Source organism: Podarcis tiliguerta (assembly GCF_965153285.1).
Source record: "Podarcis tiliguerta genome assembly, chromosome: 1".
NCBI classification, from domain to species: domain Eukaryota; kingdom Metazoa; phylum Chordata; class Lepidosauria; order Squamata; family Lacertidae; genus Podarcis; species Podarcis tiliguerta.
The window spans coordinates 87635003-87657889 of record NC_139534.1 but is presented as its reverse complement, the minus strand read 5'-3'; the positions used below and the strand labels follow the sequence as shown (position 1 = coordinate 87657889).

At 42.4% G+C, this 22887-nt stretch overlaps 1 protein-coding gene and 2 long non-coding RNA genes across 4 annotated transcripts in view; 2 read left to right on the top strand and 1 right to left on the bottom strand.

The window, feature by feature from the left end:
• Nucleotides 1–19024, top strand: part of LOC310685701 — an 87011-nt gene extending 67987 nt beyond the window's left edge. Inside the window, exon 2 of the long non-coding RNA XR_014515411.1 lies at nt 18418–19024. This is a non-coding gene — a long non-coding RNA (uncharacterized lncRNA). The remainder of the gene's footprint in view (nt 1–18417) is intronic.
• On the top strand, nt 4113–15280 carry LOC310685539 (retinol dehydrogenase 12-like). 2 transcript variants are annotated; one of them, XM_083458015.1, is made up of 8 exons: nt 4156–4242; nt 5992–6012; nt 6886–7004; nt 7939–8094; nt 10864–10968; nt 11776–11985; nt 13487–13676; nt 15026–15280. In XM_083458015.1, exons 1-8 carry the CDS (start codon nt 4229–4231, stop codon nt 15126–15128), a joined length of 918 nt encoding a protein of 305 aa, XP_083314141.1. In that variant the 5' UTR covers nt 4156–4228; the 3' UTR covers nt 15129–15280. The 2 variants fall into 2 exon arrangements, with proteins under 2 accessions (XP_083314140.1, XP_083314141.1); XM_083458014.1 differs by lacking the exon at nt 5992–6012 and having other exon boundaries at nt 4113–4242.
• Nucleotides 15773–18425, bottom strand: LOC310685664. Its single transcript, XR_014515391.1, has 2 exons — nt 17043–18425; nt 15773–16662 (listed from the first exon to the last, which is right to left on the bottom strand). It is a non-coding gene; the product is annotated as an uncharacterized lncRNA (long non-coding RNA).
• Nucleotides 19025–22887: the final 3863 nt, after the last annotated feature.

Genomic DNA, 22887 nt, shown 5'->3' with positions numbered 1-22887 from the left:
CAAAAGATACCGCTCAAAAGTGCCTGACGTGAACTGCGGTCCGTTGTCGGAAACAAGGACATCAGGACACCCATGCAACGGAAACAGGCCTTGCAGCACCCGGATGACGGCCTCGGTAGTGGCGGAGGGCATCAGGGCCACTTCCAGCCATTTGGAGTAGGCGTCCACCACTACCATAAAGGTCCGGCCATGAAAGGGGCTGGCCAGATCAATGTGCACCCTCGACCAGGGTGTCTTTGGCATCTCCCAGGTGTGTCCCTTAGCTCCCGGTGCGATGAGCCAAGAGTTCATGTTGTCTGGTTGTGAACGGTTGGAACTCCGATGCAAAAGGCCCTTGTGGCCACCCCCTCCACACCCAGTTGAGCATACGGCTGATGGTGCGATCCTGGGCAGATGCGGACGCCACAGTGGCAGCCGATACAGGCGCTTCCGGAAGATCCTCAATCAGGAGGAGCGATGAAGCTGGAGCCGGGTCTTCCACAAACGCTGGAAGAGGGCAACAGCTGAGGGCGTCGGCATGGCCCATCGATTTCCCTGGGCGATGGACGAGCCGGTAGTGGTAGGCAGCCAGGAAAACAGTCCATCGCAGCATGCGCTGCGAGAGGACTGGTGGAGTTGGATGATCACCGGCGAGGAGGCCCAGGAGCGGCTTGTGGTCAGTGATGAGATCAAAAGTCCTGCCATAGAGGTATTCATGGAACCTCTTCACTCCAGCCACAAGTGCCAGGGCCTCCTTGTCGAGCTGGCTGTAATTCCGTTCAGTCAGAGATAGCATCCTGGAAAAGTAGGCGAGCGGTGCTTCTCTTCCATCTGGAAAAGTGACTAAGGACAGCGCCGATGCCAAAAGGTGAGGCGTCGCAGGCAAGGACCAGCGGCCCGGCTTCACTGTACTGTACCAGCACACTGTCCGATGAAAGGAGAGCCTTGACCGTGTTGAAGGCCGCCGTCTACCGATGACCCCAGGACCAAGGCGTCTTTGTGCTGAGGAGTCAGTGAAGAGGCTCAGCCACCGTGGCTTTGTGGGGCAAGAACATGTTATAAAAGTTCAGCAGCCCCAGGAACGCCTGCAACTCTGTCTTGTTCTTTGGGATGGGGGCCTGCTGGATAGCGCGGATCTTGGATGTGGTCGGGTGAAGGCTGGAGGCGTCAATAAGATAGCCCAGGAACTCCACCTGTGGAACAGCGATCTGGCACTTCTCCCTCTTTGCCTTGAGGCCAGCCTCTTGGAACCTGGTCAGCACGGCACGGAGGCGCTCAAACAGCTGCTGGTGTGAGTCTGCGGACACCAAGACGTCATCAAAATATGGTACCACGCCCGGAAGCCCTTGCAGGAGACGCTCCATAAGGCTTTGGAAGATGCCAGGAGCCACGCTCACCCTGAACTGCAACCGGCGGCAACGGAATGCCCCTCGGTGGGTGATGATCGTCTGGGCTTCAGCAGTGGCATCATCGACGGGCAGTTGTTGATAGGCTTGGCCAAGGTCCAGCTTAGCGAAGACCTTACCCTCACCCAGGGAATGCAGCAGGTGTTGGACAACAGGAACCGGATAAGCGTGCTGCTGAAGTGCCTTGTTGATTGTGCACTTGTAGTCAGCGCAGATTCTCACCGACCCATCTGGCTTGACAGGCGTGACAATGGGGGTTTCCCACTTGGCATGGTCAACTGGCTCCAAAACTCCTTGGGCGATCAGCTTGTCCAGTTGTTCGTCCACCTTAGCCTTGAGAGCAAAGGGATCCCGGCGTGGCTTTAGCTTGATGGGGGCGACTTGTGGATCAAGGCTAAAGGAGATGGGCGTACCTGTATATTGCCCCAAAGTGCCATCAAAAACCTCGGCAAAGTCTTTGACCAGACCCTCAGTCTCTGCGTTAGAGATGCAGCTGATGCCGGTGACTTCCAGGCCGAGGGCATCAAACCAGTCTAGCCCTAGGAGGCTTGTCCACTGACCTTTGACCACCACCAGTTGGCGCAGGCCCGAAAAATCCTTGAAGGCGATCCGGAACCTACCATGGGAATGTCGTTTCCCTGGTAGTCTCTCAGGTGTACGCGGTGAGAGTCGAGTTGCCTTTTGGACACTCTGGGTACCAGTCTTTTGATGGTGCTCCAAGACACGATGGACAGGGCAGACCTGGTGTTGATCTCCATGTCACATGGAGCTCCTTCAATGAGCACCGTGACATTCAGCTTGCGTCGCGTAGGCGAGTCGGTTTGGCCAATCGTGGTTCCAGACGGGCAGCGGCAGTTGGTGAGTGCGAAACAGCTTTCCTTGGCAGGCTGGAGTGAAGACTTGGACTTGCGAGTCGGTGAAGGGAGGGTGTCAGACGGAGCCGATCGGCAGACCTTAGCGATGTGGCCCCTTCTGGAACACGTCCAACAGATGGCATCTCTGAATCGACACTTGGCACGGGAATGGTTGCCTCCGCAGCCGGCGCATTCCGGTTGGCCCTTGGACTTCTGTTGGAACTTCCTGCGCTCCCGCTTTGTCTGTTGCACATCATCGTCTTCACTGGAGGATGCCTCATCACTGCTGGCCTCTTCGTGATGCACTGGAACTGGCTCCCTAGCAAGACGTGGGCTGCTGGCCTTGCGGATCAGCAGCTTCCGAGGCCACAGCCTCCTCAATGGCTTTCTGCAGCGTGAGGTCTGGCTTGGCGAGGAGACGCCGTTGCAGATGGATGTCCCGGACCCCGCAGACGATTTGATCCATCAGGGCATCGTCTAAGTCTCGGAACTCACAGTGCGTTGCAGCCTGTCGCAGGGCGGTGGTGTAGTTGTTGATTGACTCCCCCTCTGCCTGGTTCTGGTGGTAAAATGCATGGCGGGCAACAATCTTGGACGGCTTTGGTGCATAGTGGTTGCGGAGCTTCTCTTGGATTGTGTCCTACGGTGTTGCCTGGACTGCTTCAGGCGCAACCAATGCTCAGGCCGTCTCAAACACCTCAGGCCCACAGCGGCTGAGGAACAGGCCCCGCTTCAGCTCCTTTGATACTTCTGTCAGCTCGTTGGCTTGGAGGTAGCAGTCGAACCGAGCGAGGTAGGAGTCCCATGATTCAGAGGCTGGCGCAAACGGCGGTAGAGGCACAAGTGAAGCCATGATTCCGATGCCGGCGAGAAGGGCGATGGATGGAACACCGTGCTCTAGCCAGAACAGTCAGCTCTGAATTGGTTCTGTTCAGTGATTTCGCTCAGTGATTCAGCTCAGTGATTCAACTCTGCTCAGAGGGTGGCTGCATCTGGCTGTGCTCTGTTGTCCATTGATCCCATCCTCGTCGCCAGTGTTAGGTTGTGGGCGAACATGTCAGATGGCACAGTGATTCTTTAAACAGCTCTTCTTTATTCAGATGCCAGAACAGAACTAGGCTGAGGAGCTCAGTCAGCCTGCTTATATAGAGCTCCAGAACAATGCAACTGTTGCCATTTTCTAAAACTATCCAATCACTGAACGTCACTTTTCGATCCTTCATTTGCATACAAAACTATCCAATCACTGAACGTCACTTTTCGATCCTTCATTTGCATAACTATCTACAGTATCCCCCTGCTGGCCCAGGGTGAGAACTTCAGTACATAACAACCAGGACAATTTCCTGCTAAAAATCACCCTCTAGTTGCTGTTTGTGTCATAAACCCACTTGCTTTACTCTGATAGTGAGACCGAAGTATATTAACAAGTAGAGGCTATAGATCAAATCCATATAGTACACTTTATTTAGAAGTTTTATGAAATAAAATAAATATAAATATCCTCCCCCCAAAAGACTATTCAGTCTAGGGTCCAAAGTGACCTAGTTGCACCATTGTCTTTACCTCTGCAAGTATATTAAATATTTCCAGGCTGTTTGGACTGGGATTCAGTCATGTACTGGCAATTTCTGGTTGTACAATGAAAGGAGATTTGTATATGTTATAACAAACCTACTTTCCCCCAATACTTGATTTTTTTGCAATAAGTATAGTGTTGGGGAAATGCACTGGAAAGTGTGGGATAAAAATTGCTTGATGCAACATTCTACAGCCTCCCTCCAGATAAATCAGGATGAATGCTCAGTAAACAGCCCCTCACTCTCTTGGTTGCTCCCAGCTATTAGCATTTGCCAACAGGTGGTGTCATAACTTTCAGTTCTTGTAATTCGTTATTTCTAATCATGTGGCACTCCTCCCACACCTCTCACTGTTTTATTTCTCTCCGTCAGTGGAGAAATTTCATTTGCAGAGGAGAAGTTTTCTACAATGTCAGCTCTCAGGTTTGGGTTTCTTTATTTCACTAGCTATCCTGTAGGCTTTATTAACTTGTTCTCAGAACCGCAAGTAACATTTTGCATAGGCCACATGCATTTTTGTATGCAATACTGAAATACAAGAAGTGGACAAAACCAAGCAGGTTGCAGTCCTAACCCCACTTACTGGGGGGTAGGACTTACTTCTGAGTAGATTTGGTTAGGACTGTACTATGTGTAGATAATTTCTAACCTAATTTAATATTTGACTTTTTGCTGCACTTTTATTATGCTGGAAGCTGCCCAGAGTGGGTGAGGTATAAGTAAAAAGAATTATTATTATTTAACATTCATTGAGGTTATGATTAATATCTCCTTGGCACGCTGAAATAAATATCTACAATTATTGCATGCATTGTGTGGCCCCCTCTCCCTTTCCCCCTCTCTCATTAATATGCTTAAATAGCACTTTGGGGAGATTTGCTTCAGCCCTCCCTAGTGACATTCTGAAGGCTAAACTAAAAAAAGTTGCTAGGAACCTTTGGGTGAAGCCATGCACTTTAAATGTATGGTGCAGATGTGACCTTAGGCTGCAATTGTGAGAGAAAGCCTTACTGAACTTAATGGGTATTCTTTCTATTATTTCTGCAATTGTGCTACTGAATTTTCCCCTGGCTCCCTGTTGTTATGTATTATCTGCTATCTCTTTTGTCTGTATTGTCGCACCCGCACCCCCCAATTTTTGAGCAGCAATACATTCCAGGGAGTCTGGTGCATATCCAGGGTTTGGCTTTCTAGGAAGAAATGTTATGAATTGGGGTGAGGGGGGCAGTCCCCTTCCAGACCTGCAATCCTGTATCCAGGGCTGGTCATTAAGTGGCCACCTAGGGCACAGACTTCAGGGGGACACAGTACTGACCTTTGAGGGGCAGTTTTATATAGGTGAGTTTTTGTAATATTGTATCTTATAAATTTCTGATAATCTTATTTTTTCCCACAAGACATCTGCCATTGAAAATTGAAATTAGCATTTTTGTTTGTGGGGGTGCAACCTAGGGTGCGAAATAACTTAGCACTGGTTACTGCCTGTATCTGTGAGGGAATGCAGAAGGCGAAGGTTGCCAAACCACTTGCTTTGTCAAGGAAATAGCTTTCGCTGGCTAGTTAGGTGGTACCATTTAGCATAGCCAAAGAAGTTGCTCTGTGCCATAGAAACCAGCCTTTCCCCTCGCCTGGCTGGTAAGTAGAAGAACAACAGCCAGAGTTGTGTGAGGGAGCTGGAAGCTGGGAAACAGAGACATGACTTGCTCTGTGCTGGACTTTGGGGCTTCTCTAGAAACCATAGCAAGATCTATAGGGTTGCTAATCTTGTGAGTGCCTCCATCTTATGCTCTAGTTGTATATGCATATGTGTCAATAAAACCATATATCCTAACAGCACCAACAGTCTCCATTGGCCTTCACTCCAAGGAAGCAAATCCCTGGGAAGCACAGACACCTCTGGAGTCTCTCACTGCTCAGAGATTGGGGTGGTATGTAACAGAAAGTTAATGGCTGTTGAGCTGTAGGATATACTATTTTCTTTATGCATATATACAACCTGAGCATAGGATGGCATGGCTCACAGCATCAACACTCCAACAGATCTTGCCTCTCCATTAAGTTCTTAGCCCCCACCATTCTGCTGCATATCTTTGGATTCAGCACAGCCTACGGAGTCAAGCTCAGACAAACCTCAAATACCAAAACTAACATCCTTTTTCTTTTCCTTCCTAGCATAGCATGGCATCCAGCCAGGTAAGAAGGACGTGGGAATACCTACCTGCTCTTTGAAGCATCTACGGTGGTCATTATGGCAGCACAGCTTTTTCTTACCTAACTTTTCAAAGCCATTCTGATCCTGATTGATTGTTGTTGCCATCGCTACTTTTTATCTGCTCTACACCTAAAGGTCCCGGGGATGGGGGTGGCTTACGACATTTAAAATGCAATTATTGCACAATATTAAAAACAGATCGAAACAACCTATTTAACCAAGGAACCAGTTTGACTGGTTCACCAGGTTTCCTCTTGTAAAATATAACCTCACAGACGAAAAATCGCAGGCCTGCAAGAGATCCACAGATATCATCCAGACTCATCTCCCAAACCAGTAGCAATATTCTTTCTTCAGATTTTTGCTTAATTGGTGTTACATTTTTTTCATTTAAAGGGATTTTTTACCATGCTCTTCCGTCAAAAAGGCTCGCTGGGTGTCTTAGAAAGGAAAGTCTCTGTTCTCTGCCATAGAATCTGAGGGTGCCCCCAGATTATTTTGTGGGGAAGGAGCACTCTGCAACTTTAGAATTCTACAGTCTAAATCCAGCTGCTCATTGTTGTTATATTTTTAAACAGACTTTTTGTGGTTTGGAAAGTGATGTGGGAATGCATGAGCCAGAGGAGCAGGTTAAAGGATAGAATCACAGAATTGTAGAGTCGGGAGGGATGATGAGGGTCCTCTAGTCCAGCCCCTGCAAGCAGGAATCTTTTGCCCAATGTGGGGCTCAAATCCACGACCCTGACATGAATAGTCTCATGCTCTAGCATCTGAGCTACCCAGAGGAGCAGGCCAAGAGAAAACCTCTATACATACCAAAGTAACATTTACGGCTGTGCTCTCTTATGTTTTAGGAAGTGGTTTGCAGGAGGAGTATGCACATCAACAGCTCGGCTGGATGGAAAGGTGGCCGTGGTCACAGGGGCTAACACTGGCATAGGGAAGGAAACTGCCAAGGACCTCGCACGAAGAGGCAAGTTGTCTGTCCATTCATCATCCATCACATGCCACTCAACCATACCGAATTGAGCGGGACATCTCTGAATTACAGAAGCCATCCTGTTTTTTGGTCCAGTACTCTGCTGTGAGTCAGCAGGTTTGTGCCAGACCAAAAGACACTCTTGTTTTGTTTTGTTTGTTTGTTTCATGCTCTCCTGCAAATTGGCTCTCTCACACCAGAGCGCTGGACCAAAAGACACTGGCTCCCACGAGAGCACCCCTGGGAGTACACAGTTGTTGCTTTAAAAGGCCAAACAATGTGATCCACATGTAATTCTTTACCACAGGGATGAGGAGCCAGTGGCCTTCCAGATGTTGCTGGACTTCCACTACTCCTCAGCATGGCCAGTGGTCAGGGGTGATGAGAGCTGTAGTCCAGCCCTTCTGAATGTGCCCTCAATGGTGGAATGAACATTTGACTGCGTCCCATTGGAACTGCAGTCTCAATATATTTAATTAACCATGGTTTAGCGTTATATCTGAATACAGCCATTACATTTGGGGTAAGGGGGGTGTATTTATTACTATAAATGTATGTATTCTGTCCCCTAAAATAACTTTAACCAAAGGTACTTTCCATTTTTAGAAATACATTAAAGTGTATTTTTCTTGAACATAGTAATGGTTAATTAGACAAGGGCAACTACTTCAAATGCTTGAGGTAATTTTTAAAATGTGGAGTATTACTCCCCTCCCACAATGATTCACAATTCATTGCTGCCTATAACATCTGCTGGCAAAAGGGCTTTTACATATATTTATATTCACATATTCATATTGTAGAATTTTTATATTATTTTATATTTTGTTCCATTAAAAGAAATTAGTCTAGAAAGACAGGACCAGGACCAAGTTTAGAAACAGCTTGTTCACCTTATTCCTCTTTTCTATTAATTTCCCTTTTGAAGGTGGTCGTGTCATCCTTGCCTGCAGAGATATAGCAAAAGCGGAAGCAGCAGCCCGTGAAATTATAGCCGAAACAGGGAATCAGCAAGTTATTGTGAAAAAACTGGACCTGTCTGATAGCAAATCTATACGGGCATTTGCAGAAGATTTCCTAAAAGGTATGACTGACTAAAAGTTGGCACCTGTGTAGTTACTGGTCCTAGAGATAATCTGTGTGGAGTCAAGAGTTTCATAGGTTTTGTTTAAAATAGAGAGGTATTTGTCTGGCTTCCCTATGTGTTCTTTAAACCAGGGATCAATAATCATTTTAGACCAGGGGGCACATTTTGAATTTTGAAAGAGTGCTGACTGCTCCAGTCACAAAATTGCTATAATGGGGGCCATGGCTTAACACAACATGGCTGCCATGGCATAACACAAAAGAACAGAGAGAACAGTCATTGCTGATTTTCCACCCTTACCCCGCCCTTGGACATCCTCATGCTTAGCACAGGAAGCCATCTATGTCCTGCTGGTCCTGAACCAGCTGTTAAAGGCAAAAGATTCCTGTTTTCTCCATTTCTAAATAAAGCAAAGGCTGACATCCTGTAGCCATTTACCTGGTGTTATAAGTGACAAAACTGCTCCTTTCCCCTTATGGGGTACCCAAGAGCCCATATAGAGTCCTTTCATAGGTTCTTTATCAGTAGGAGAAAATAACAGAGACAAACCAGAGAATATTGAGAAGCAAAGCAGCTAGTAAGCCTGTTGATTGTTGATTGCAGAGAAATATTTGAGGTCAATTTGTTCAGGACCTTGTCTATGGGGTTTCAGACATGTGGCCTATATATACAGTTATCAAAATTTATTTATTTTATATATGACCTTAAATTTTTTATAACACTGGGAATAACCCCCACTGAACACAGAGACATCTGAAGTAGAAATGTATCCCATTATACTGGAAATTAACAATGCTGTGAATTCTTAATAAGTACTTGGACATTAGCTTCTGCACAGCAGGAGACATGCCTGAGCCGTTTTGCAAATTTAACATTTTGTATTTGCCATTTGAGGAGGGAATTATTTAACACCAACCTGCATTTATTGTGTAATATTTACAGAAAATATCTTTTAGCAGGTACCTAAGTCCACTACAGAAAATACGCATCCTAGTTGTTAGGAAAAAAGAAGTTCAACCTATGGAGATTCCAAGAACAGCTAGAAAAATAAGACAGAAGCAGGAAAAGTACAGTAAAGGGGAGGGGTAAACAGAAACTTTTAATGACCTCGGGGATTTCTATTGCCTGGTGTCCAAACAACTTACTTTACAGTCACCACATTGACTTTCCTAATTGGCCTAAAAACACTGGCAGGTGGGAGCAGCTAAGCCCATTCATTTCACATAAATCACTTAGAAGGGAGTCTGCACATTTTGCTTCATAACTTTCCTTCTAAGAGGGCTAGAGACTTAATTTTTTAAATAGAAGCTTAGAGTCTAAGGAACCCGCCTGAGGTCACCAAAGAAGGCCTTGTGCCTGCTTGGCGATCTCCACTTTAAACCTTCCATGACAATGTTCTTGCATTTAAGAGGAGCTAACCTTTTGCTTGGAAGCTTTCCCTTGAACCTTTCTGGCATTTTGAAGAAGGAGGTGGATCATCCCACAGCTTCCATTTGAATTTTGAGATGTCTTATATAAAACACCTGGCAATGTTAACTGTCAGAGACATGGTAGATGGACCTTAGGTATGACCCAGAATAGCTATTCTTATAATCTGTCTCATTGCACTCTTGGGCACTCTTACTTGTAGGTCTGATTAAAGGGATGATATGCTTTTGAGTAAACACATTTAAGCATGTATGCTACATTTTGCCTGAAAGGGTAATAATGTGTGTGTGGGGGGGATGACTGTTCAGCTCCTTAGATATAATAAACCCTTCTAATGATAGTAGTGTTCTATCCAAATCATGTGTCACTCAGAATGGACACAGGGTATATTATATACTTAGCTAACAATAAAGATTTAGAGATAATTTTTAAATAAATAATAGTCCGTGAAAGTGGACTACTACAATTGCCAAAACCCATTCAAAATGGGTATGTATGCACTCAGATAATTGCATACTTGAGCAATAAGGATACATATAATATTCACTGGAAATTAGTCTGAGGTAATAGGCCGTTCATACAATCCATTTCTTTCCCACTAGTGCTTCCATTTACAGTGGTACCTTGGTTAAGTACTTAATTCGTTCCGGAGGTCCTTTCTTAACCTGAAACTGTTCTTAACCTGAAGCACCACTTTAGCTAATGGGGCTTCCCGCTGCTGCCGCACCGCCAGAGCACTATTTCTGTTCTCATCCTGAAGCAAAGTTCTTAACCCAAGGTACTATTTCTAGGTTAGCGGAGTCTGTAACCTGAAGCGTATGTAACCTGAGGTCTATGCAACCCGAGGTACCACTGTATTTATTTATCCTGTCATGTGGTCCGATGGTGGTATCTCACTATTTATTTACCTAAATTAGTAGGAGATCTTGGCAAGAACCATCAACCCTCTGTCTGATAGAAGTTTAAATTTCATCCACCTGTCGGTCCCGTTGGGTAAACTGCAAAGCTTCTCCGTAGACTGAGTAACACAGTCTAATTTAGTATTTGCTAATTATTTTAATCAATTTACTATACTGTACCTCCTTGTTCCCAACATATATATTCACAGTAACCTTAAATCATAGAATTGTAGAGTTCAAAGGGATCGTGGGGGTCATCTAGTCCAACCCCTGGAAAGCAGGAATGTCAAATAAAGCATCCATGACAGATAGGTGGCCATGTAACCAAATGCTAGTTATGATGACAGTTTAATAAGAGCCTTGCTCCTTAAAACATCTCAATCTTCTTATCTTTGGTATTTTCTGCTTAATACCCAATCTCGGCCATTATTTCCTGTAGAGGAGAAGAAGCTCCATATCCTCATTAACAATGCAGGAGTGATGATGGTTCCCTATTCCAAGACTGCTGATGGTTTTGAAATGCATATTGGAGTCAATCACCTGGGTAAGATCATGAGACATCGATGTGATAAATGGATATATTACCTGGCTTCTCTTTGCCTTTGCTTATCTTCCCTGCTCTTTTCCCCAGATTTCACAGATTATTCCTGCAAAAAGTTATAGACACACTGTAAACTCCAGTATGGACAGGCCCCAAGTCACAGTCCCCTGGAGATTTAATTAAATTATTTATACTGTGCCCATCTTGGTTGAATTTCATATATTCATTTGAACTAACCAGCCAATTTTTTGGTTATCTATTTCTAGTTGATTTATAGTAAAGTAAAAATAATGTCATTTTGTTTGATTTTTTTAAAAAAACATAAAGTGTTTACATTATTGTGAGTACTATTTTTGTTCTAAAGGTTAGTTTTACATTATACATATGTGTGCCCATAAGCTCTAGAAAAAGGTAAAGGTAAAGGACCCCTGACAGTTACTGTAAGTCCAGTCGCAGACGCCTCTGGGGTTGTGGCGCTCATCTCGCTTTACAGGCCGAGGGAGCGGCGTTTGTCTGCTCCGCAGACAGTTTTCCCGGGTCATGTGACCAGCATGACTAAGCCGCTTCTGGCGAAACCAGAGCAGCGCGCGGAAATGCCGTTTACCTTCCCGCTGGAACAGTACCTATTTATCTACTTGCACTTTGACGTGCCTTTGAACTGCTAGGCTGGCAGGAGCTGGGACCGAGCAACGGGAGCTCACCCTGTTGTGGGGATTCTGATCGGCAAGCCCAAGGCTCAGTGGTTTACACCACAGCGTCAGCCACGTCCCTAAACTCTAGTAAATAATTGTAAATTTCCTCTCCCTTTAGGGCATTTTCTCTTAACATTCCTGCTGTTGGACCGTTTGAAAGAGTCAGCCCCAGCTCGGATATTGAATGTGTCTTCGCACCTCCATGCTTTTTGGCGGATAAACCTCAAGAACCTGCAGGGAGAGAAATACTACAATGAGTTCCTGGGATACTGTCAAAGCAAACTGGCGAATGTTCTGTTTACCAGGGAGCTGGCTCGTAAATTGCAAGGTGAGCTTTAAGAATGAAATGCTAATGGCGCACAACCACTCATATGTACGTATATAATAGGGTTGCCCATAGCCAAAGCCTGGATGTGAGAGGAAGGGGGAAGTCACAGATTACCGAAAGGTTGCACGCATGAGAGACACCCCAATCTCCAAGCGGTGAGAGACTCTAGGGATACCAGCACTTACCCAGTGTTCAGCTTTCTTGGAATGAGGTCAGTGGAGACTGGGGTGTCTTTAAGATATATGGTTTTATTTACACATACATACAATCTCAGCATATGATGGAGGGGCTCATAGCATTAGCACAGCATAGATCTTGCTTCCTCATTTATTTGCTGGGAGCCCCAAAGTCCAGCACAGAGGTAAACATGTCTCTCTCCCAGGCGCTGCAGCATCTCCCCACTTCCCCTCTCACTCGCAAGCAGCTTTCCAGCTCTCAGCTCCTTTGTTGTCCTTTTGCTTCTTTGTCACCTAGATGCAGCTAATTTCAACATAGCTCATCCTTTGAAGTGAAGCAGAGCACTACAGTGGCTGTCTGGTCTTTGAATTCAAAGAGCTTGCCTGACTGGCTCCCAACCTCCCCCTATCTCGTAACCATAGCTGGGTTGAAATTTAATGGAAGCATTAGAATGAAATGACTCTGCATTTAAAATTCCTTCTGGGAAAGCTATTAAAAGTATGATTTGGAGCCGTGGGTAGAGAAAAGGTTAGGCATCACCACATCACCTCTATGTTTCTCACTGCTCCCAATGAGGAATTTAAAATATTGCACATTGAAAGGGGCCGTTGGGCTAACCTGACATGCATTTTGTAGGCGTTGGATGTTTAAATTGTCCTAATATTGTATCTTACCCATGCCATTGCCCGTGGCTTCTAATGTTATCTAAATTAAGGGTTTTCAGTGATTTATGAATCCACTTTCCACAGCCTCAAATGCTTCTTTATCCCCAATGATGTTTCAGCCAAGCCATCTCACTGCTGTTTTTCCTCTCAGTTCAAACTCAAACTGGTTCCAAAGTGCTCCCTATGGCAAGCTCTGATAAGTGTTGCTAGTTCCCAAACTGTGCTGGGCATTGCACTTCAAGACTGCAGGGAGAGAGGGAGATCCCCAACCATCAAGACAGATTAACATTCTGTTCATTTCCACCCACCACCCAAATATGTAAACCATTCATTTAGTATGCTATAACAGATTTCAATTTAAGAGATGTTAACTTTTTGCTTGTTTATAATTGTTTATAAATTTATAATTGATTATAAATGTCTTGTTTGTAATATTTTTTTTTTGTGTGTGTGTTTTTTTAATGGCTTTGTTAAACCCTTGATACTAATTGAGTGCTGCACAAGGTTCTGTGCATTTCAATGATATTGTGTGTATTACAGTGAAAAGGGTGGTCCAATACTAGCTGCCTTACAGGGTACATGGGAACAATATTACTCCTTTCCTTTTGAACCTTTGGATTCATATATTTTGGTTATGTTTCTGCTTTATGTTTTTCTAGGCACTGGAGTTACTGTCAATGCTTTACATCCTGGTGTGGTTGATTCTGAATTGGCGCGTTACTCATATTCATTAGGAATTTTTAAAGCGCTGTTTTACTTCACATTTAAGACACCAGAAGAAGGAGCCCAGACCAGTATTTACTGTGCAGTGGCAAAGGAGCTGGAGTCAGTGAGTGGGCAATATTTCAGGTGGGTCTGGGATTGTGATTTGCAGTTGGAATACAGACATCTGGATTCAGCACATCTGGATAAAGTTTTCTGTGGTAATGCTCAGAGGTGCCCACATCAGACCCAGAAGGCAATATTAAAATGGCACATTGCACATGAAAAGAAAGAGATCATATGCAATAGCTCTAACATAAAAATAGCAGTGTGGACATGGGTTGTGAGAAGTCTTTGCCTCTGGTACAGCAGACACAGTGCAATTGCTCCTTCGAACTATTAAAGGTAAAGGTAAAGGTAAAGGACCCCTGACAGTTAAGTCCAGTCATGAACGACTCTGGGGTTTTGACGCTCATCTCGCTTTACTGGCTGAGGGAGCCGATGTTTGTCCGCAGACAATTTTTCTGGATCATGTGGCCAGCATGACTAAGCCGCTGCTGGCGAAACCAGAGCAGCGCATGGAAACGCCATTTAGCTTCCCTGACAGAGTGGTACCTATTTATCTACTTGCACTTTGACGTGCTTTCAAACTGCTAGGTTGGCAGGAGCTGGGACCGAGCAACGCGGGGATTCATCCTAGGCCCTAGCCTCAGTGGTTTAGACCACAGCGCCACCCGCATCCCACCTTCGAACTATAACAAAGCTATTATCAGGAACATCCAGACAGAACAAAAGCCCTTTTCATACATAGTCAATTGGGGGGGGGGTGTCATATACCAAAATTTGCCCCTTACTTTTTCAGTGGTGGGCAGGACAGCTTCTTTATCTTGTGAACTGCCCTGAGTTTTTCGGATGAAGGGCGGTATATAAATTTAATAAACAACACCAACAATAATTCATTATTATTTTTTGTAACTTGAGAAATGACAAGCAGCTTTGCTGTCAGTGGGCTGGCCACTAATTCCTTCACTCTCAAATGATTCGGATGCAGCTTCAGTTGGGGGGGGGGGGGAGCTGCAACAAAGCCATAGTGTCTCCTTATCGGCAACCACCATGTTTTGTGGCAACAGTCTCAGCCACCAATGACTGCAAAAATTAGGCAAAGTGCAGTGGACACTGCCCCATACAAAAACAATGAAAACATCCAGGAGTTTGAATTTGCTCTGATATGATCACTCAGTTAATAGGTTTGGCTATTCCTCATCTTGCTTGTCAACCCTATTGAATTGTCTGAGACTTACTTCTCAGTAAACATGTATAGGATTGTGCTGCTGGGGTAACCTTAGCCCACTGTTGTCCATAAACTCAATTTGCTATCATATTGATTTGGGAAATACGCTCAATGTTTAATCAGAATTCTGATTCTGATGGTTTTGAGTGGCTTAACAAATGATTTAAAAAGTGCCTAATGAATATTTATTTTTTTCTTTCTACAGTGACTGTAGACCAGCCTGGGTTGCTCCTCAGGCTTGTAACAAAGAGACCGCAAAAAAGCTCTGGCAAGTCAGCTGTGAGCTGATGGGCATCCAGTGGGAGTGAACTGGGATGGGTCTGTGGTTGACATTCGTAGACAGAATGTGAAGGCAACCAGAACGAAATAAACTATCCTTATCTTCTCATGTGTAGATGTCAGTGTCTAGCAGGCACTTTATAAACATAGATTGTATATTAATAAAACATGTTCTAATCAACACTGAGTTCTACTCTTTGGTGACCTGAAGACAGTGATACTTAGCTGCCAACACATAACTGCTTCCCTGGGGGGGGGGGGAGTGAATCTACCCTATTTGGTTTGTCATATAACTTTCACATGTAAACCTATTAGATTGGTTGGATTTTGAGAAATTATCCCTACATAGAGGAGGGCAAAAGTATTTTTTTTTGTGTGCTGAGTCAGAATCTTCTTCCTTCACATTGAAAACTGCTCGCTTCGGCAGCACATATACTAAAATTGGAACGATACAGAGAAGATTAGCATGGCCCCTGCGCAAGGATGACACGCAAATTCGTGAAGCCTTCCATATTTTTTGACTTCCGGTTTCAATCGCGGACAGAAAGGGAGCGTGGAAAACCTCGTCGGGGTTTTTCCGAGTAATACAGGGGCTTGGGGGAGCTGCAAAGGCACTGCTCCCCCAAAAAATCTCAAGGGGGACACCCTTGAGGAATAGGCTATCCAGCAGCGTGGGAGCAGTTTTGCGGTTTTTTGGGGTTTTTTCTTCTGGAAGAACTCGAGGACGGCACGACTGAGAGCGCAATGGGAAAGTATTGACCCTGTGTTACGATGCCTCTGGCTCTCACTGGAGAACGCGACGAATCTCCATAACTACAAGAATGGAACCCTTAATGTGAGTAGAGCATTTTTATTCCAAAAAATTGAAGAACACACTAAGTGAACATTGGATGTTAAAGGATTTAAGTAAGGAATTTAGCTTGGCAGAGGATTAAAATGGCACAGGATACAAAGTCGCAGGGAGGAGGAAGGAAGTAATATTCTGCCTGACTGAGTGAGTACAAAACGAAAGGCCTCGGCACTTATTGTTGAGGCTACTAGATTCACCAAATACCAAATACAAAGTAACAAATAATAGAGTGCGTGGAAACTTTGTTATACCTTTTTTGGGAAAGTAATGAGTAGAAATGCAACAACGTACAGTCGCTTAAAAGAACAGCTTGAAAGAGCAGGGGAAAAAAGAGGCAGAAAGAAAGTTTGAAAAGGGATGAAAAGGAAAGATTGAAAAAAACTGTTTTCCTATACTTTGGAACTTTTTCCCCCTTATTCTGAAACGGTTTGGACAGAAGGCTTAAGAAAGGAGGATATATTAAGAACTTTGAAGAACACTCAGAATCCTTTGCACATTTTCTCTTCCCAGCCCACTTTCTAATTTTTTCTACTTTCCATTCACAATTTCCGGATTTCTGTATTATCCTCCCAATTCTTTTTTGGATTTTGGTACAAAAACCCAGATGTTTGATTGTGCTACCTCTTCCGTCTTCTTTCTCCTCCCCTTTTTCCTCCTTTTTCTTTTCTTTTTTCTTACCTCACTAATACAATATTAACAACTCATTCTTCTTCCTCTCTGTTTTCATAATAATATAGGTAAAGGTAAAGGTACCCTTGCCCGTACAGGCCAGTCGTGTCTGACTCTAGGGTTGTGCGCCCATCTCACTTAAGAGGCCGGGGGCCAGCGCTGTCCGGAGACACTTCCGGGTCACGTGGCCAGCGTGACGAAGCTGCTCTGGCGAGCCAGCACCAGCGCAGCACACGGAAACGCCGTTTACCTTCCCGCTATAAAGTGGTACCTATTTATCTACTTGCACTTAGGGGTGCTTTCGAACTGCTAGGTGGGCAGGAGCTGGGACCGTAAGACGGGAGCTTACCACACCGCGGGGATTTGAACCGCCGACCATACGATCGGCAAGTCCTAGGCATTGAGGTTTTACCCACAGCGCCACCCGTGTCCCTTCATAATAATATAAAGAGGTGTAAAATCTAGGGAAATTCTGCTCTAATCCAAATCCTCACCTTTTGGGGGATTTGTATCTACGTGCTGAAGCAACAAAGAACAGATGGGACTGAAAAACTGATTCTAGAAATGGACTAAGTGCAAACAGTGGAAGAGTCTAGAATTTCACCTCAACAACGAATAGCCGAGTTTCCTATTTTACGTTAAACTTCAAATTAAACGTTAATAAATCTGAAAGGACATAAATAGACTCTATATACTTGCAAAACCTTTGGTTTTGAAGATCCTGACTTATTTGGACACTTATTTGGATATTTATATTCCATCAGGAATTCCAAAGATTGAAAACAAACTGTAACTTATTAGACTTTGGATTCATGCTCGGAATAAACTTCTGAAGACTCTTTCCGTGAATTGGATTAAGCCGACAAGTGGCTGAAGACGACAGAATTTGATTTGGACTGGACACTCTCTAATTATTAAAGAAGCTATCCCTCATTTATTAAAATTCTCTTTGCTCTGAAAAATAACATACTAACACGACTATATTTAACATGTGACAAGGTCGCTGGGACTCTATAATATTTTAAGAGGGTTTTTTTGGGGAAGTTTTGACTAAAACCAAGGGGGGGGGGTATAATATCAAGAGGTATAAAGAAAGTGGTAAGAGAGTAAAATTGTAAACTTGTTAAGGTTTATTCAGATATACAAAGAATAAGAAAGATATTGTGCACCCTCTAGGGGAGAGATCAAATATTAAAACAGACCAACTGATAAAATAATTGTAAAATGTCGGGGGGAAATGGAAAAAAGGTAGGAGGGACACCAGGAGATAGGAAGGTATCCCCACAAGAGGAAATTAAAGACCTAGACATTTTGTGGCTAAAAATCAAGGAGGAATTTAAGCAAAGTGAATTACACATGGAATGTAAACTAGGAGAGGTGCAGGAACAGATAGATAGAAAGATAGAAGGTGCTGTAGAAGAACTTTCTAGTAAGATACAAGATTTGACAGTCAGGTCAAAAACAATTGAAGAGACAAATAAGAAAATTCAAAAAGAAATGAAGGAACAAAAGAAAGAGACAGAAAAAATAAAGGAAGAAATAAAAGACTTGAATAAAACGCAAGATCAACTTTGGGATAGTCTTGCTATGACAGAAATGCGACAGAAGCAGCTTAATTTGAAATTTAGAGGAGTGGGAGAAGAAGCAAACGAGAACATAAAGGAAAAAAATGATTAGGGAGTTAGCAAAATGGTTGGAGATAAAAGAGGAAGAGGTAGCATATACGGTAGAAAATGCATTCAGAGTAAGAGTGAAATCCCAACAAATTAAGTCAATAAAACTTTCTGGTGATTGTTTAGTTATTTTTAATTCAATTGAGATGAAAAACACAATATTAAGAACAAGTTATCAAAAAAAATTAATAATTGGAGGCAGGCCAATTATTATTTTTAAAGAAATTCCAATCAGGATTTTGCGCAAAAGGGAAGGATATAGACAAATAATAAGTGTCTTGAAAAGAAATGCTATACAATACAGATGGGAGTTCCCAGAAGGAATCTCCTTCTACTATAAGGATAAAAAATTCAAATTGACAGACACTCAAGAAGTGAAAAAATTTCTGAGAAGATATGAAAAGGAACTTGGAAAAGTGTAAGAAAGACCTGGAGGAAGAGAGATGAATACGGAGGAGAAGAGAGGAAAAAAGGAAAAGGAAATCGAGAGGGAAGAGAGAGAGAGGGAGAGGAGGGGAGGAGGAGGACAGAGAGGAGGAAGGAGCAGTAGGAGGAGAAGAAGAGGAAGAGGAAGAAACAATCGGAAATAGAACCACCAGAATATAAACCAGAAAAACAGAGTAGAACGAATAGTAACTAAACATAAAATGACTCTTAAATTTTTCTCCTGGAATGTGAATGGTTTGAATGAAAAACATAAGAGAAATAAAATTGAGAAGGTTTTAAAGAAAAAGAACTTTGATGTGATTTGTTGTCAGGAAACACATGTGGCCAAAAAACATAAGCATATTTTGATAAATAAAAGGTTGGGAACAGAATTCATTAACTCAGATACAAACAAAAAAGAGGGGTAGTGATATATGCAAAGGAGAAATGGGAACCCAAATTAATATGTAAGGATGACGAAGGAAGAATTTTGGGAATACAAATTAACCATCAGGGAGAAAAATTTAATGTGGTAACCGTTTACGCCGCAAACACAAATAAAGCAGAGTTTTTCAAGAAACTGGAACAAATATTATTAGACCTAGAGAGTTATAAGTTGATTTTACTTGGAGATTTAAATGGAGTGCCAACACCGGAATTAGACAGAAGTTCAAAAAGGAGGAAACTGAATTAAGGGAAACTACCAAGATTGTTTAATGACCTTGAGGAAAACTAGACTTAATAGACATATGGAGACATAAAAATCCAATGATGAAACAATTTACACATTTTTCAGAACCACATCAGAGCTGGGGTAGGTTGGATCAAATATGGGTCTCAAGAGAACTAACAACAAGAGTTGTGAAATGTGAGATACAACCTAGAACCCTCTCCGATCATACTTTGATACTTTTGGAGTTAAAATGTGAAGTACAGGGTACGTACAGATGGAGAATGAACGATTATTTATTTGAAAATGATGAGGTGATTGAGAAGGCCAAAGTTACCCTTGAAAGAATATTTTGATTTAAACATCAACAAAGAAACAAATATTGATATAGTTTGGGATGCCAGGAAAAAGTTGAGAGAACAAAAAAAAGAAGAGATACTCACTCAATTAAGAGATTGTGAAAAAAAATTAATAACAAAACAAGTAGATAAATAGGGACCGCTTACTAGCGGGAAGGTAAACGGCGTTTCCGTGTGCGGCTCTGGCTTGCCAGAGCAGCAATGTCACGCTGGCCACGTGACCCGGAAGTGTCTCCGGACAGCGCTGGCCCCCGGCCTCTTGAGTGAGATGGGCGCACAACCCTAGAGTCTGTCAAGACTGGCCCGTACGGGCAGGGGTACCTTTTTAGTGAGGAACGAAATAAGCAATTGTATAAGATGTTGCAAACACAATATTCAATGTTAATAGACCAAGAAGTGGAATGGAGAATTAAGTCAATGAAACAAAAATTATTTGAATCAGCAAATAAAACGGGGAAAATTTTGGCGTGGCAATTAAGAAAACCAAAAAACCAAAACGTGATTAACGTGATTTTGGAAGACCCTAATGAAATAAAGAAAAGCTTCCTTAAATTTTATGAAAAATTATATAAAAGAGAAGAGGAAGATATAACAGATATAGAAAAATACTTAGAAGACAATAGAATTCAATGAACGGAAGAGGAGAAAAGCCAACTAAACAAACCCATAAAAATAGAGGAAATCCAAGATGCGATAAAGAAGATGAAACTAGGGAAAGCCCCAGGGCCTGATGGTTTATCGGCTAAGTATTATAAAGTCCTGGAAGAACATCTAACACTGGTGTTGTGCGAAGAAACAAATAGCATTTTAAGAGGAGGAAAGATACCAGATTCCTGGAAAGAAGCATACATTACGTTGAGAACCAGACTCAGATACACTCAATATTAAGAACTACAGACCGATATCATTATTAAATAATGACTATAAAATTTATGCAGAAGTAATGGCGAATCGGCTCAAAAATGTTTACTCAATCTTATTCATATGGACCAAACCAGATTTCTACCCAATAGGCAATTAAAAGATAATGTAAGGCACATAATAAATATTATTGAATACTTGGAATGTAAAGATGAAATCCCCGCGGCATTAATTTTTATTGACGCCGAAAAGGCTTTCGATAATGTATCTTGGCAATTCTTATTAAAATGTATGGAAACAGCAGGGATAGAGGGCACATTCTTGGAGGGAATAAAAGCGATCCATTTGGATCAAAGAGCTAAACTGATTATCAATAATAACTTAATTGACTCATTTGAAATCTCGAAGGGTACAAGACAGGGGTGCCCTCTGTCACCTCTTTTGTTTATAATGGTGCTAGAAATAATTGCGAATAAGATAAGGAAAATATCAGAGATACGTGGAATTAGAATTGGTGTAAAAGAATATAAACTGAAAGCATATGCTGATGATTTGATGTTATCGTTAGAAGATCCACAAAAAAGTGTTGGTAAAGTGTTAGAATTATTAGAGGAATTTGAAAAGTGATCCGGCTTTAAGCTAAATAAAACAAAAACCAAAATGATGACTAAGGACATGAAGGAAGATTTAAGAAACCATCTCGAGTCACAGACTGGGATTAAAGTGGTAAAAAAGGTAAAATACCTGGGAATATGGTTAACCATGAAAAATATAAACTTAATGGAAGATAATTATACAAACACTTGGAAAGAAATTAAAAAGGACTTAGATACTTGGAACAGGATAAAATTCTCATGGTCTGGAAGAATGGTGGCAATTAAGATGAATATACTGCCAAAACTGCTGTTTTTATTCCAAAATATTCCGGTAATTAGGGGAACCTCAGTATTTAAAGATTGGCAAAAAACTCTCTCGAAATTTATTTGGCAGGGGGAAAGACCGAGAATTAAATTTAAATTACTCACGGACCGAAGAGACAGAGGAGGATTTGCGGTTCCAAATCTGAGATTATATTATGAAGCCACGTGACTTTGTTGGATCAAAGAATGGATTGTTATAAAGAACACAGATTTCCTGAACTTAGAAGGTTTTAACATCAGATTTGGATGTCACGCATATCTGTGGCACAATAAAGAAAAGGTCCATAAAGGATTCTCTAACCATATTATTAGAGGGTCACTGCTTGAGGTATGGGAGAAAAATAAAAAGCTGCTCAAAAGAAACACTCCCTGGTGGTTATCACCAATTGATATCTTAACAGTTAAAAAAATAAACACAGAAGGTGAAAGATGGACTTATGAAGATCTTCTAGTAAGAACAGAAAAAGGATGGAAAATCAGATCATATGAAGAGATAAAGAATAAATTAACAGGTTGGTTCCAATTTCACCAAATTAATGCTCTGTGGACTGAAGATAAAAAGGCAGGGATGAATGAAAAAAAATCCAGATACCAGGTAGAAATATTAGAAGGTAAATCTAAACTTCTATCCAAAATGTATAACCAGTTACTAGAATGGGATACCAAAGATGAAGAGATAAAAGAAGTAATGGTAAAATGGGCAATAGATTTTGGATATAATTTAGAATATGACAGTTGGGCGAGACTTTAGAATAAAGGAATGAAATTCACAGCTTGTACGGCACTTAGAGAAAATATGGAAAAAATGATGTACAGATGGTACATCACACCTGTAAAACTGGAAAAAATGTACAAGACTGGAGATAAAACATGTTGGAAATGTAAAACACATAGAATGTAGTGGCGTCCGCCCTGTGGAACACCATCCCATCAGATGTGAAGGAAATAAACAGCTATCTTCTCTTTAAAAGACATCTGAAGGCAGCCCTGTTTAGGGAAGTTTTTAATATTTAATGCTGCATTGTTTTTAACACTCGATTGGAAGCTGTCCAGAGTGGTGGGGGAAACTCAGCCAGATTGGGGGGGGGGGGTATAAATAAAATTATTATTATTATTATTATTATTATTATTATTATTATTATTATTATTATGATGTGTTCTCTTTTTTTAGGACACATTCTCTTTTTTGGGAGGAAATTTTCTGTCCAAGTGGATTTTTTAAATTTGCCAAAATGTCTCTGGCTATACGTTCTGAATGAGATACAGATATAAGTGGTGGTTAAATACTTGCTTTCCTCCTCTCTCATCCTGCAACCCCCTCCCCTGCAATATATCAGAGCTTCTATAGCATACATATAGT